At 40.6% G+C, this 14,482-nt stretch overlaps 1 protein-coding gene across 1 annotated transcript in view; it reads left to right on the top strand.

The window, feature by feature from the left end:
* Window positions 1-14,482, top strand: part of LOC144686788 (low-density lipoprotein receptor-related protein 1-like) — a 1,926,687-nt gene that overhangs the window by 776,779 nt on the left and 1,135,426 nt on the right. The window contains exon 7 of the mRNA XM_078552493.1: window positions 687-849. Within this exon, the coding sequence (XP_078408619.1) occupies window positions 687-849 (163 nt within the window). The remainder of the gene's footprint in view (window positions 1-686; window positions 850-14,482) is intronic.

Raw genomic sequence — 14,482 nt, 5'->3', positions numbered from 1 at the left:
AAACAATTCTGGATCTTTCCAACACTTTAAATGCACGGTAAATTGAAATGCTCAGCTGATGGCCAAAGATAATGATCTCTCATTTAAGTCTCTTGTTAAATTCAAGAAAGTTGATAGACTTGCCATTTTGCTAAACAAAAACATATTTTGGGAGAAAAGTGAACAATGTCACGCAACCAGCTTGGTCGACAAAGAAAAGGCAGGTGAAAGAATGGCCAAATTTAGTAAAGAGGCACTCTGACTTCACTGGTCTTAGTGAGTATTGTATTGTTCGGAAGGACTTGAAGTTTAATGCATTGACAAGTGCAAGAAAGCCCTTATTGGTTTAAAAATTGAGCTATCTAACATTGAGTTAACTGAAAAAGAATTTTTGGAACATTGTTTCTCTGCAGAAATAAGATATCAGATTCTTTAAGATTTTTTATTACCATTTGAACCTACTTCTTTACTGCACTTGAATACCAGACACTGAATAATGATCAAAGATCAAAGCTGAACATTTCTGAAGGAGAGGATTACATTGTTATATAAGAAATTCTTTAGCACAATTACCTGAAGATCAGACCAAGATATTAAAATAAATTTGCAGGCATGAAAGGATATAAGATCTTTCTTGCACAGCAGTCAACCAACCACTAAATTGTCCTGTGTGTTTTTGATATAATGTGTTACTTTTGCTTTGGCAGATGTGGAACAAATGGCTTTAGACTGGCTCACTGGAAACTATTACTTTGTGGATGATGTCAGTGACCGAATATTTGTGTGCAATCAAAATGGTGATACTTGCATTACTCTACTAGATCTGGAGCTACACAATCCCAAAGGAATTGCCCTTGATCCAGCCATGGGGTAAGTTTATTTACTTACATTCTATACAATTTCCTGCAGGTGGCTTAGGACATTAGTAGGATTAATTTCTATGAAATTTTATATATGTATTACGTAGAAATTGTCGGCTGGTATGTAAAACACACTAAATTTAATTCAGATTAAATCAAGTTACCGCTGAATAAGAATCTGTTTTCAATCATGCAATTTTAGATGGCTGAAGCGTCTTTGGTGTACAGTCAAGTTCTCAAGGTACCAATTGGTTAATTTTAATAGTGAACCAGGTTTAATATGTGCTGTACAGATTTTATGCAGCCATTTAATGGACCTGGAAGTTCTTTGAGGAAAGTCATTGGGGCAGAATTGGGTTCAGTAGCACCTGATTTTAGGAGGCTATGAAACACCTTAAGGTAATAAAATGAAGCCTGTGGCATACACAAGCTTCTGACGCAGAATGTGCCAGACACCATTTGGATAACAGGATAAGTGCATGCACATCTGGGACTGATTTTAAAGCCCCACAGGGGTGGCTTGGCAGAAGTGGGGGCTGTAAAATTGGGTGCCATGCGATGGGTGCCATGCCATGGGTGCCTGTCTGCCTGCTGCCGATCCCAATGCGGCAGGGGAGGGGTCAGGAGGCCTGCCCACCCATGGGTCAAATAAGGACATTGAGTGGCCAATTAATGGCCACTTAAGGGCCTCCTCCCCACCATTTTTGGGATTTTACCCACAGCGGCAGGAGAGCAGTGCCGAGTGTCTAACTGACAGGTCACACTGGGTGAGCTAGTGGCCGGTCAAGGGCAGGTGGATGGGTGGGGCTGGAACTTTTACTGGAATTTTTAGTGTGCCCATTGGAGGCTTGCCCCCACAAAATCTTTCCACCTCTGTGCCCTGGTGTTTCCCCCCACTCCCCCACCAACCCCGCCAGCAGCTCTCTGAGGCAGGACTTCCTCTCCAGAGGGGCGAAAAGGCCAGCCTCCAGCCAATCAACAGCCCAACGACATGCAGAGAAGGTGGATCGTGACATCAGCCTGAGTGCAAACTTGGTGCCAATGCTGCCATTTTTGGTCCTCCATGCTCCAGCCTACAACCCTGTCTTAACCTCATGAAACAAAGATATTAAAAACATGAAGGAACCCCCACCAGCACAATGTGAAGGGTCATCAAATTCTTATGGGTTAGTTGCTGGTTTATTTTCTCTGGCTGTTGCTGCAATTCTTTGAATTTTGGGTCATTTATATAGTGGTTAAAATTTCAATAATACACAAAGATTGCTATGGCAGGTTGTTCCCAGATCTAGGGGGTCTAGTAGGACTTCCTCTTGGCATTGAGCATGTCAAAGAGAATCAAAAGAACCTATGCACAGCAGAAAAAGCTGCTGGTAGGGGGAGGAGGGACAGAATAGCTCTCAGCAGAAGCCAAACCTGCAAAGGAATTCTCCTACATGAACATCAGCCATGATCAGTACTTCACAAAAAAAAGGTTACCGCTGAAATATGCCGGTTCCTGCTGCCCTTCAGAGAAGGCAACGATTATATTCTCTATGGCTGTCAATCTGACTTGACTCTGAACTTTTGAGTTTGGTTCTTTTCAAATTATTGCTGGAGATATATGCATCATCTGTTATTTTGCAGTGCACTGCTGTATAAGGGAGGTTACTGAGGCTGTCTCTGCAAAGAGAGAGAATTTCATTTCATTGTCTTGTCCAGAAAGAAGCAAGCAGATTGAGAATGAGGGTTTTCCAGGATTGCAGGCTTGACCGTGGTGCAGGGTGTCATTAACTGCATACATAATGCTTTGTGGGCACCTCATGTTAACTCTGTCATACACCTGAACCAAATGATATTCCACTCCTTCAGCATGCAGCTGATATGTGACTACAGGCAACACACCATGCAGATCAATATAATGCAACCCAGCATTTTGGCAGCAATTCAAATGCATTCACTCTGCGGCAGTACATTAAGCAAGTTGTATTTTACCCACCACAGCAAATGAAAGGGTGACTCGGGTTCTCTGCTAATAGCATGGTTCATGGCTCAGTTGTGCAATATGTGCACAGTAGGCATATAAAGAGAGTAATGCTGCATAAAAATTGTGATCAAGTAGTTTATTGGCATCTTGAAGCAACAATTTTGCTGTCTGGTCACTCTGGAGGAGCCTTGCAGTACTGAGCTACATGTCTTTCAAGATCTTTCATGGCATGCTGAAACTAATAGCATAAGATTGGAAGTTCTCACCAGTTCAATTCTTTCTTACTCATTGCATTCTTGGAGGGACCTCAACAGTAGAAGCATAGAATTACTGGTAGCAACTATTGGATTTCCATGTTTAACTGCACACATGTGGGCTCCAGAAATTGCTACTGCAAAATCTGGGCCAAAGGGTCTTTCCATGTCCTCATTTAGTTCATTTTATTTTTTTAAAATGAAAACATGTGGATTTGATTTAAAGGAATGTTGCCACTTATAATAGGTTAATTGTTCTAAAATATCAACATTGAAATGATTAATAACTGTCAGATACAGAGACATATAGAGAGTATTGAAATCATTGGAAAGAAAAATAGTGGGGGGAGCATGGAAGGGATGCATAAATGACAATCAAACCACTACCACTCCTTTTGCAGCCATGATGTAGCATTAAATTATACCTTCATATAGACTTTACACTAATACTAAAGTAGCATGGAACCACAAAACTAACTAAATTCACTCTGTGATGTCTTTCCTCCTCCTATTTTGATTTACTTTTTCCAAATTAAAGCACCATTGAGTTGAATTTTGAAAACATCAATCATGCATACTGATATTTAGAAAATGTAAACACTACAATTATTAATAGCAAACAGAAACTCTGAACTTTGAAGCAAATAAGAACGGAAGGCGAAGTGAAAATCAAAAGTGAGGAAAGTAGTTAGAAATTTACCAATCGGCTGATACGAAGCAATTCTGAGGGACTAGTCAAAAGAATCTATGAATAAAAGAAAGGAGTATTGAAATTGATCAAATCACTAAAAAGGTTTTCCAAGTCCTCGTGTGCACTAATATTTTCTTTTAACTGACCTGTAAATCGTCCATGTTCTTAGAAAGTCAAAATATTTCATAATAACCAAAGTAGGTTTGCACATAGATTGTGATTTGTTCCATTTTAAATCTTAATTAAGTACTTTTTTTGAAAGCCACGTTCTCTTTTCTATACGTCTCCTTGTTGATAACATTTTTGTTTGCAATTCATAGTAAGCTGCTGTTTCAGATAAGCAGAGTTCAGAATTTTCCAACATGCATCAGAACAATTCTCTCACTGCACAATCTGAGCCAGTGAGAATCCAGCTGTTGGTATGGAAATGCATTAAGTAATTGCATTTTCCCCAGAAAAACCTGATAAGAATGTATTTTTTATTAAAACTATTTTACTCGATGTATACTGACTTAAGTTTGTTTTTAGTAAATTGGGTGAAAATAAAGGCAGTGTTTTTATTGCTAAACTCATCTTCCTGAAACTTCGAGCTTGATCGGGGCAATGAGAACAACACTCCATAGTGTTCATTTACCTTTTGTACGTCACATTTTTTTGTAAAATGAAACTTTACAATGGATATAGCTTCCAAACTGAGTGCATATTTAAGATAAGTTCTCTTTGAACATTATTGATGTAAGTTCTCAAAGCAGTAGACGAGCAATAAATGCTTGACTTGTCAGCAATAGTCACTGCTCGGGGAACTTCTGCCGACACAGTCATGGCGCAGCAGCAAAATGCATTTCCAAAGAATAGAATCATTAAATTAATTTTAGGACAGCCAGCATGCAAATCTCAGCTTCCAGCATGCATATATTAAGTTAAAACTTGACATTATTCATAAGGAGGTATCTAGATAATAATGCGGCTGCAAGTGCTGCAATAAAGCAAAATCCTTCTGGCTCTCTCATGTGGCTCTAACCCTACCTAGCTTTTAAATGATACAGCTGCTTTTAAGGCCCAGGAAGCATTCAACTTCCTGATATCTCCTAGGCTGCTGTCAATAGTAAAATCCTAATTACATCCATGTGCACCTGGGTTGTGCATCTTTAATTTTAATTGGGCTCAGGAGTAAGTTCAGGTTCTGGGCCTGGTAGAGAGCACTTCCAGTATGATCCTCTCAAATTGGGAGGAAGATCATTCTATTACTGCATGAAGTGTAAAGGAGAATTACACTGAAGGAATTAAAATGTTTTTTCCTCTAATGAAAAAGTTGCATTTCTGGACACGCAATTCGAAATTCTCTTAATGGAAATGGAGCATAAAGGGGCTGCAAAATGCTTTTGACTGAGTGGAAACAGACTAAATGCAGTGCATTTTCATAACACAAGTATCAGAATGAATTTTGTACCATATAGCAAATATTGAATGAGCTATTTGACACAGAACATAATCTAACAAAGAAAGAAGCCATGGGTCAGTCACCCTATAATGGAGAAAGCACTACAAATGATAATGTTGAAGGAGAGAGAATCATTTTATAAAGCTGCTGTCAATGGTGCTTCATAGCTAAAAAAAAATTGAACCTTTCCATTCAGAAATAGTTACATATTCTGAGCACCTGTTGGACAGATAGATTTGATTCCCGTTTTCTGTTCTTTTGTACTTCATAAACCTATAATTTTGTAACATTTTGAGCTCTTGATTTTAGCACTTGTGCCAAGAACAGATGTTTTTGCAATAGTCCAAAATAAAATGTTAAATACACCTGGAGGCAATTTAATTTTTTACTATAGTTTCTCTCATGGCACTTTCCAAAACAATACAAGAAGCACACCACTTCATTGATTGACTCCTTGCATGACAGCGCTTGGATTATATTGACTACCCAGTTTTCCATCATTAAACCAAGTACTGACAGAACTAACATGTGCCTGTCCTCCAGTCGTGTCCTTATGTCCTTCAAAATGAACATGATCTAAACAATGAGCACGGCTTAGATTTTATTGATATTCCTTGTGCCCGCCCCATCGCCAACCGAAACATCAGTCATCAGTCAACTCACCCGAAACCCGCTGCCCGCAGCAATATTATGCTCGCAGCAGCCTTCATTGTTTCAGAGTGGAACTTTTGCCTCCATCTGGGAGGAAGTCACACCTTATAAAGCTGCCAGACAACCTGACTAGCCAGTAGTTCCAAGATCGAGTGGTCGCCACTGTTGGAATTACAGGCAGCCCCTGAGAAGAAGAAGACTGATGGATCTCGAACTTCAAGGTAAGTCTGGGATTTTGGACAGGCCTGACTGGCAGACACCAGCAGAGTGGGAGCAGGTTTGAGAGACTGGTGGGAAAGGTTAAAGGGAGGCTTTGATCTTGGGACGGGTGGTGCTTCTGATGGCCACAGGGAACCCCCTGGAGGAAGCTTCCTCACCTTCCTGCCTTACAGCAGCCTACACAGTGAAAGCTACCAGGCTTGTCTCCACTTTCCCCTGCCACTTAAGGGCTTCAATAGGCCTCAGAACAGACAGGCTGCATGACCCCTTCCCCACCGGGCATAACATAGGAGACAGGTTGGGTCTGGTCAGGAAGGCAGTGGGAGGCCATCTGCTTTTTTTTAACGAGTACCTCTGCCTTCCAATATGCCAGCTGGGGAGTGGGGTGGGTGGAGAGGACATAAAACCCAGCCCCACCTCTCAAAAAAAAACTTTAATTCCCTCAATTCTCTGAACCACTACTCTAAGTCCAATCCTTCTCTAAATTCCTAAGGTGCATCATGGTGTCACAATTACGCATGCATCTTTCTCTCCATTCTGTGAATAAGACCTTTTACTCTGGTCGCTGTTTTCCCACAGCACTTGATCAAAGTCTCAAACAATAACTTGCATGATTGATGAAAGAGCACAAGCCTGAAATGTTAACTCTCTTTTTCTCTCTCAGTAAATGCTGTGAGACCTGCTGAGTATTTTCAGCGTGTTCTGTTTTTGTTTATGAGGGAATCTCATTTTGCCTTCTCATCCTCCTTGATCTTGACACATTTTATTTGATCACCATCAATCATTCTATCCTCACTTAATGGCTCTCCGGCATAGTACCACTGTGGCACTTCTATTTGGTTCACTGGAGGTATATATCACCTCAAATTGCAGCTGCAACTGCATGGTCAGCTCTGAGGTTTCCCACGGTTGCAGTTAAACTTACTAGACTGTTTTTTGAAGAAGAGTGCAACATTTGCAGTTCTCTAGTCCTCTGTCATCATCTCCATATCTAAGGAAAATTGGAAGATTATAGCCAACGCCTCCACAATTTCCACTCTTACTTTCCTTGGCATCCTCAGATACATCTTATCTGCTCATCTCATCAACGTTTAAGGATAGCCAGTCTTTTTCAAACCTTTCTTTGTCAATTGTTTGCCCACTCAGTGTCTCAACCACTTTCACTGTGACTTTGACTGCATTTTCTTTCTTGGTAAAGACAGGACTACAAGTTTAGTGTAATTTTTTATTGACCCTACCTTAAGTGGTTGCAGGATAATAATCATTTTTATAGTTTATCTAGTTAATTTTTCCTTTTTATCCCACAAATTTTCATCTTTCCACTTCTTCAGTCTTGAAGAGATTGACTCCATGCTGGGTTGCAATTCTACAGTAATCCTGTCATACACATTAAATGACAATAGAGACAGCAAATATCATCAGGGCATTCGATTACTTATGGGGAATAGACAGAAAAGTCTAGCCTGAGCTTCATCTGACATTCACATATATGCAGTTCCTAACTCAGGGGAGGCCAGTTACAATAGGCCCACCACTGCCTCGCTCAAATCTGTAATCTTTATGGTTTTTAGGGCTCAGCTAGTCACTGCTGTGGAATATGCATTTAAGGAATAGCAGCATGACATCACTACTTTAATACAAAAATGCACAGAATAGGTGCAGCTCAATTAGCTGTGTCATTATCACTGACAGTACGAATCATTGAGAGTACACCTCGGTCCATGACACTTAAGTACATTTTTGAAGTATTGCCCTTGCTAAATACACACTTTAGAAGCATTAATTCCAAGATTTGCAGGTGCAAAATTCTCCTCAAAGCTTGATGTCAAGCATGGCTACTGGTCAGTACATCTCGCAGAGAAGTGCCAAGAGCTTAACACATTTTGTACCCCGTTTGGACAATACCATTTTCAATAAATTCCTTTTGGGCTATCTGTTGGTCAAGATCTCTTTCTAGCTCACATGGACCCCATTACATGCACTGTGCCAGGATGCATCTGCATCACCGATGACATTGCCTATGTGGGAAGAACAAAGCAAGAACATGACCATAATCTGCACTTCTTGATGCAAGTGGCACATAATGAAGGATTGGTGTTGAACAATCTAAAATGTAACATCAACTTGAAGCAAATCAATTTCTTCAATGCTGTTTATTCCATTGCTGGCATATGCCCCAATCCAAGTAAAATAGAGGATATCAAAGCCATGCTAACTCCTCAAGATAAGGATGATCTTTGAAGCTGTCTAAGTTTCTTTAATTTCCTATCTCTATACATTCCCAATTCAATCAAAAATTATCCTCTGTAAGAGAATTGTTGAAAACGGATTGGCCTTTTTGTGGCATGAAGACCATCAATACATTTTTGAAGACCTGAAATAGTCATTATCAGAAGCTTCGACATTGCAATTTTACTATCCAAGGGAGACAACTACCCTGGAGATAGATGCCTCACATAAAAGTCTGGGAGCATGCATACTACAAAAAAGCAAATTGATTGCATTTGATTCAATTTCTCTGGTAGTAACATAATGCAACCACTCCAACATCGAGCTTAAAACATTAGGTTTAGTGTTTGGAATCATGCATTTTCATGCCTATTTATTTGGCAAAATATTTGTGGTAGAGACCAACTACAAGCCAGTGGAGATGATTTGGTGAAAACCGTTGATTAGTGCACTGCCAAGATTGCAACATCTCCTGATAAAGATTCAAGGTTGCGACTGTGAGATTTGGTACAAGCCAAACAACTTGATGGTCACGTCAGATACACTTAGCGGTTGCCTAACACAGGGAAAACGGAAGAGGTGTCCTTTGATCTACAAGTTGATTTAATTGACATTGAACTTGAAGATGTTCTCCAAATTGATCTGGTACATTTTGTGCAACCCAAGTGCCAGCAGCCATATGAAGAAATGGTGATTCTACACTATAGAAACGGTGGAAAAACCATCATTGAAGGATGCTCTGTTTGAATTCAGCATGTCCATGAACACATGAGACCATTTTGGCCTTACCAGGATAAGCTGGGCACCTCCCAGTCAGCCATTTTTAAAGGCAAACAGGTCATCATACTGGAATCTTTACGACCTGATATTCTTCAACAACTTCATCACTTAGACATTGCCACAGATCAGACAGGAAGACTTGCAAGGGATACGGTCTATTTACTGGGCATGAACAGTGACATTGAAATCATCGTCAAGAAACTTCACCTTTGGTGGGTGCGCATGATCGGCAGGCGCAGGATCGGCCAGAAAACAGATCGCCAGCCGCGATCAGCCCCCGACTGCGATTTCACGCTGGCTGGCCAATTAACGCCCGGCCAGCGTGAAACGTGCACTGCTGGGGTGAGGGTGGGAAGAAGGTGGGCGATGATGTCACTGCGAGTGCGGGTGAGCGCTGTGAGAGAGCTCCCTGAAGGCAGACAGCTGCCTCAGGGAGCTGCAGACCTTGAGATGATTAAATAAAGGTTAAAAACGCTGCAAAAAATGCCCATGGATCACAATTAAAAAACACCTCATAAAAATGCTGCCCACAGATATTTATTTTTATTTTCTTTTATAACGCAAATTTCATCCCCCCCTTGGATGAGGTTTGATGAAATATGTAAAGGTCACCTGGCCGACTCGCCCATCCGCCAACCGGAAGTTTGGACGGGCCACGAAAAATCAGAGACAATTACACCGTTAACGGGCTTAATTGCCCTCTTAATTGTCAGTGGACCCGCTTCCGACTTTCACACGCGCCCGCAGAGTGATAACATTGGGACGCTCACCTGCTGCACGTCATCTTGTGCGTTTTACGGCCAATCAGGTCGGGCGCGTGCCCACCCATCCGTGGGACGTAAAATCCTGCCCATAGCTTCACTAGTCCTGTACACTTATGTAATGGTAACTAAAAAATGAACATTTATTGTAAACAGTTATACTTTGGAAGGGAGGAAAGTATCTTTAAAAAGAAAGAGGGATGTTGTCATAGACCTTTAAGGGATAGCAGCATGACATCACTGGAAGGGAAGTGTGTCATGTGATCCAGTCTTAGTTTCATGTTTGCTTTTGAGCAGAGCGCACACACACAGCACTGCTGTTGATATCTTCAAACTTTCTGTCCACGTATAAATGATCTTCTTTGTCTCATTTAAATTACTGAATCCACAACATATTTACCCAACCCCTTATGGGTGATTGGTGCCTTTATATCATTATAAAAGCATGACAACTGCCTTCAGCATCGGAACCACTGGGGAGCTGATTTTCTCTCCAAATACTGACCACATTTTTGCCCTGACTGTGTATAAAATTTTCTTGCACATCCAAATACAAAACGTTAGAACACTTTATACGGTCCCCTTACTTTTTTATATTTATTCGTTTCTGGGATGTGGGTGTTGCTGGCTCTGCCAGCATTTATTGCTCACCCTTAATTTCCCTTGAAGGTGGTGATTTGTTGACTTCTTGAACCACTGCAGTCCATCCATACTTCACCAGCAGACCTGGGCCTCCAATCATGTCAGCAACATACTTTCAATCAGAATGATTGAAAATTCATCCAAAAAGACATGAGTTTGCAAGCTAATCAATACAAGTTCTTTGCAGTCGTCTATTTTCACTCCATCTTGAATACTTTTATCTGGATTGCAGAATTACTTCATTTATCTTTGTGAAGTAATCATCAGTCTTAGCTTCTTTTGAATATTGGATAAAAAGATGTTTATTAATCTCATTCATTTATAAAGCTTTATTTATTGATCATTTCGATGTACTTTTAAAAACAAATCTATTGATTAAATCAAATTCATTCACCACACTCTGGTAGTTGGCAATGAAAATCTCTTACTAATGGACTTTAAATCTATTGAAACATTTCATCTCCACAAGAAGCAAATATGTTCTGGCCAACTTGATTAAGCAGCACACAGCCCCCTGCCCCCCCAGAATGTTTTCAATTTAGGTGGACATTGCAACTTTATTAAGCGGCCGTTTGCAAGGAAAGGCTATAGCCAATAACAAAAAGATGCATAAATTCCAAATATCTAAACGAGCATATTGCACAAACACAGCTACACAACAAAGAGAGGGCTTGACAGCATACATGCTGAGAGGATGTTTCCCCTTGAGGGGAGGGATCCAGGACTAGGGAGCACAGTTTCAGAATAGGGGATCTCCTATTTAACACTGCTATGTGGAGGAATTTCTTCTTTCAGAGGGTGGTTAATCTTTGGAATGCTTTTATCTGGAGGCTGGGGCATTGAATGTGTTAAAGGCTGATTTGATAGATTTTGATCGACATGGGAGTCAAGGCTTATGGGGTGGCCGGAGGGGGGTAGGGTGGTGCAGGCAGGGATGTGGATTTGTAGCCACAATCAGATCAGCCATGTTCTTAATGAATGCCAGAGCAGGCTTGAGGGGCTGATTGGCCTACTCCTGCTCCCATTTCTTATAATATTTCTTATAAGGCCTGAAGCTTACCTATGTCGGGCAGGCTGGGTGGGGGTGGGCACGGAGCCGATTGCCACCCATGATCGGCTGTGCACCGCCATTTTACGTGGGCGGGTCAATTAAGGCTCGTCCAGCGTAAAACGTGTTCCGTAGCACTCAGCGCTACCTGTGCGGGCAGGGGGAGGAGGGAGATTTGGGGCCTGCGCTCTTTCGCGCATGTGCACGAAAGAGCACAGCAATCTCCCTGAGGCATGGAGCTGCCTCAGGGAGATTAAGTACATATTGAGTTTTTTTTTAAATAACAGAAAAATTATTTAGACATGTCCCTTCATGTGACAGTGTCACGTGAGCTGGGACATGTTTGTCAGTTTAGCAAAATTTACATCTTGATTTTATGAAACCTTCAGGAAACCCCATCCCGCCTGTGGGTGAGGCTTTCTGAAAAACGCAAAGGCCGCTTGGGCCCTTCGCCTGCCCGCCAACCTTAAGGTCGGATGGGCAGTGCTGTTAATTAGCTGACTTACTTTCTTAATGGCCTTAATAGGCCTTTGACAGCTCAGTGGGTGAGCAGCCGCCTCCAGCATGCACCTGCAAAACAAAATATCTAAATGACGCACGATGATGTCGGGATGCACGCCCGACGTCATCGCACGTCATTTTGCGCGTTGGCGTGTTGGGCCCACCCCCGCACACCGATGGCAATATTCTGGCCTTCCGTTCTTATGTTCTTAAGAAAGGTTACCTTTGTTTGTGCCAGTATCACTTTTTTAAATGAAAGAAATACACAATTAATTTTCACTCACTTGGGTATCACAAAAAATGTGCAAGGCATATTAAGCAATCAAGAAAAATTATATTTTCTTTTAAAGGTTTTCCACATAGGAATATTTGCTGTTTCTTCAATGTGATAATAGAAGCAGTACAGGCTCTGCTTAGTCCCCACAATCTCTTTCTACCCATGTTGGTTGCCATTATGGAGATAAGCAGTTTTGAAACGGGATTTTCTGTTTTTACCAAGAACTAGAGGAATTTATCCTGAGGGTTGGATATGTTGAGTACGAGAATTCTTTCCTTTTACTTCTGGCACCTTGACCTGAACCTTGTCATTATTTCTGGATAAAGGTTTCTACACTTTTGAGCTTTAAGAGTCTGAAGTAAAGAGGTTTTCATTCGAATTAAATTCATTTATAAACAGAGTGCAAAATTATCGATGATTGGCACTAAATTGGAATTTACATTCACTAACAATGTAATGCAATGATTAACTGTTACTCCGTATAATAATCAGCCACCCTCACCCGAACACTTAACACCTGTCGTGGCACTACTCATGCAGCACAAGACTGGGAGAGAAGATGACCATAGTGCACCATAGAATGTCACAATTGACCTTGTACTACAGACAAACTTAGTCCTCTCGTTATTTTTGTGTTAATGAGGCTTTCAAAATATTATGTGTCGGTGGTATACAGCTCTTTGTATTGATCTGACTTTCATGATGTTGATTTGTGTAACTCTTTCACTCCTAGATAATTTATGGATCAAACATAATGTCATATTTATTTTCTTTGTATCAAATTATACCACCTCATCATTTCTATCAATGAAATTGCAATTTACTTACAGGCTTACACCATGTTTAAAGTCATTTTTTCAATGAAAACCCTTGCCTGGCCCTTTTTAAAAAAGCACATTCTAAGTTTTAAAATTACAATGCTGTATTAATAATTAATCATTAATAAGTGATGGATTGTTAAAACTACAGCATTAAAGGAATGCATTCTCTGCAGCAAATATTCAGAAAATAAAACCAGGTACGCTACATCTGTGATCACTTACTAAACAGGCAGATTTTTTTTTACCTTTTGTAGCTCTATTTGAACGTAACCTCAATTATTGGAACATATTGGAACCTTTTTGCACCTTTTGGAGAACTGGTGCACATAAAACATTAAGATGTAAATTTATGCCTAGATGCAAGTAGTATGAATTCTGTATAATTAGTTATTGGAGGTCAATTGTTATCACCTATATTAATGGCTTGATTTTGTTTTCAATATATCTATTTGCCCCAAAGATTCTGCTCCTTTGATGCTGCAATTTTAATCATTCTTCTCCCTAAGACAAAATTATATATTTGAGTATTGTAGCAGGTTTGAGGAACAGAAGTAGTGCATCTTGTATTATTGCAAAGACTGAGCTAGTATGAACCCTTTGTGTCGGATCAGGGATAGCCACTTTTCAAATTACATTTTTACATTCCACCCAGCAGGCACAGTTCATGCAGGTAGTTAAGCTGCAAAAAGAGAGGTTCTGATGTCCACATTTTTAACTTGGCCGAATTCAGGCATGCGGAAGCTGCCTGCTTCTGAGGAGTTGAGACTTAATTTAAATGGCAGTGTTGCCTCCTGATGACATCACTAGAACATGTATGATGTTTTAATCTAGAGCATGACAAGAGCCCACTTAATCTTGGGACTCATACCATGGCCACAGGTAAATATTTCATTTTACATTTTAAAGTTTCCTTGTAGCACTAGAGTACATCTCTTCCAGGATGGACACCTTGAGCTTTCCTGGCCTTTCCTCCACATCCTGCAATTGCAGCAATTCTCTACCAATTATCAGCTTGCTCAAGAGGGATCATTTCCAAGGGTCACCAGAGACAATCTGTTCCTCCACTATTTTTGACTTCCAAGCATTGGTGGTGACTTTATTTCCATAGTCTTTGGGCTAAATTCAGGTGATGGAGCATTTAAAAATGTTAAAGTCTCTCAAGCATCAGACATGGGGGAGGAGGGGTATGTGCAGTAGGTTAATTCTTCACCTGTTTTAGCTCCCTCCAACCCCAATTTCTGCCTCATCTTCAAATTGAGCTTTTACGTGTTCTTTTAGTGACTTATATTAATCCATGGAAATTGAGTCATTTTGTTATGGCAGAGACAACTTTGAGGATGTAAATTCATTGTCTTCCTGCAAGCA

The sequence above is a fragment of the Cetorhinus maximus genome, chromosome 11, assembly GCF_964194155.1.
Source record: "Cetorhinus maximus chromosome 11, sCetMax3.hap1.1, whole genome shotgun sequence".
In the NCBI taxonomy this organism is placed as follows: Eukaryota; Metazoa; Chordata; class Chondrichthyes; order Lamniformes; family Cetorhinidae; genus Cetorhinus; species Cetorhinus maximus.
The sequence above is the reverse complement of the archived record's forward strand: the minus strand, read 5'-3'. Positions and strand labels throughout refer to the sequence as shown.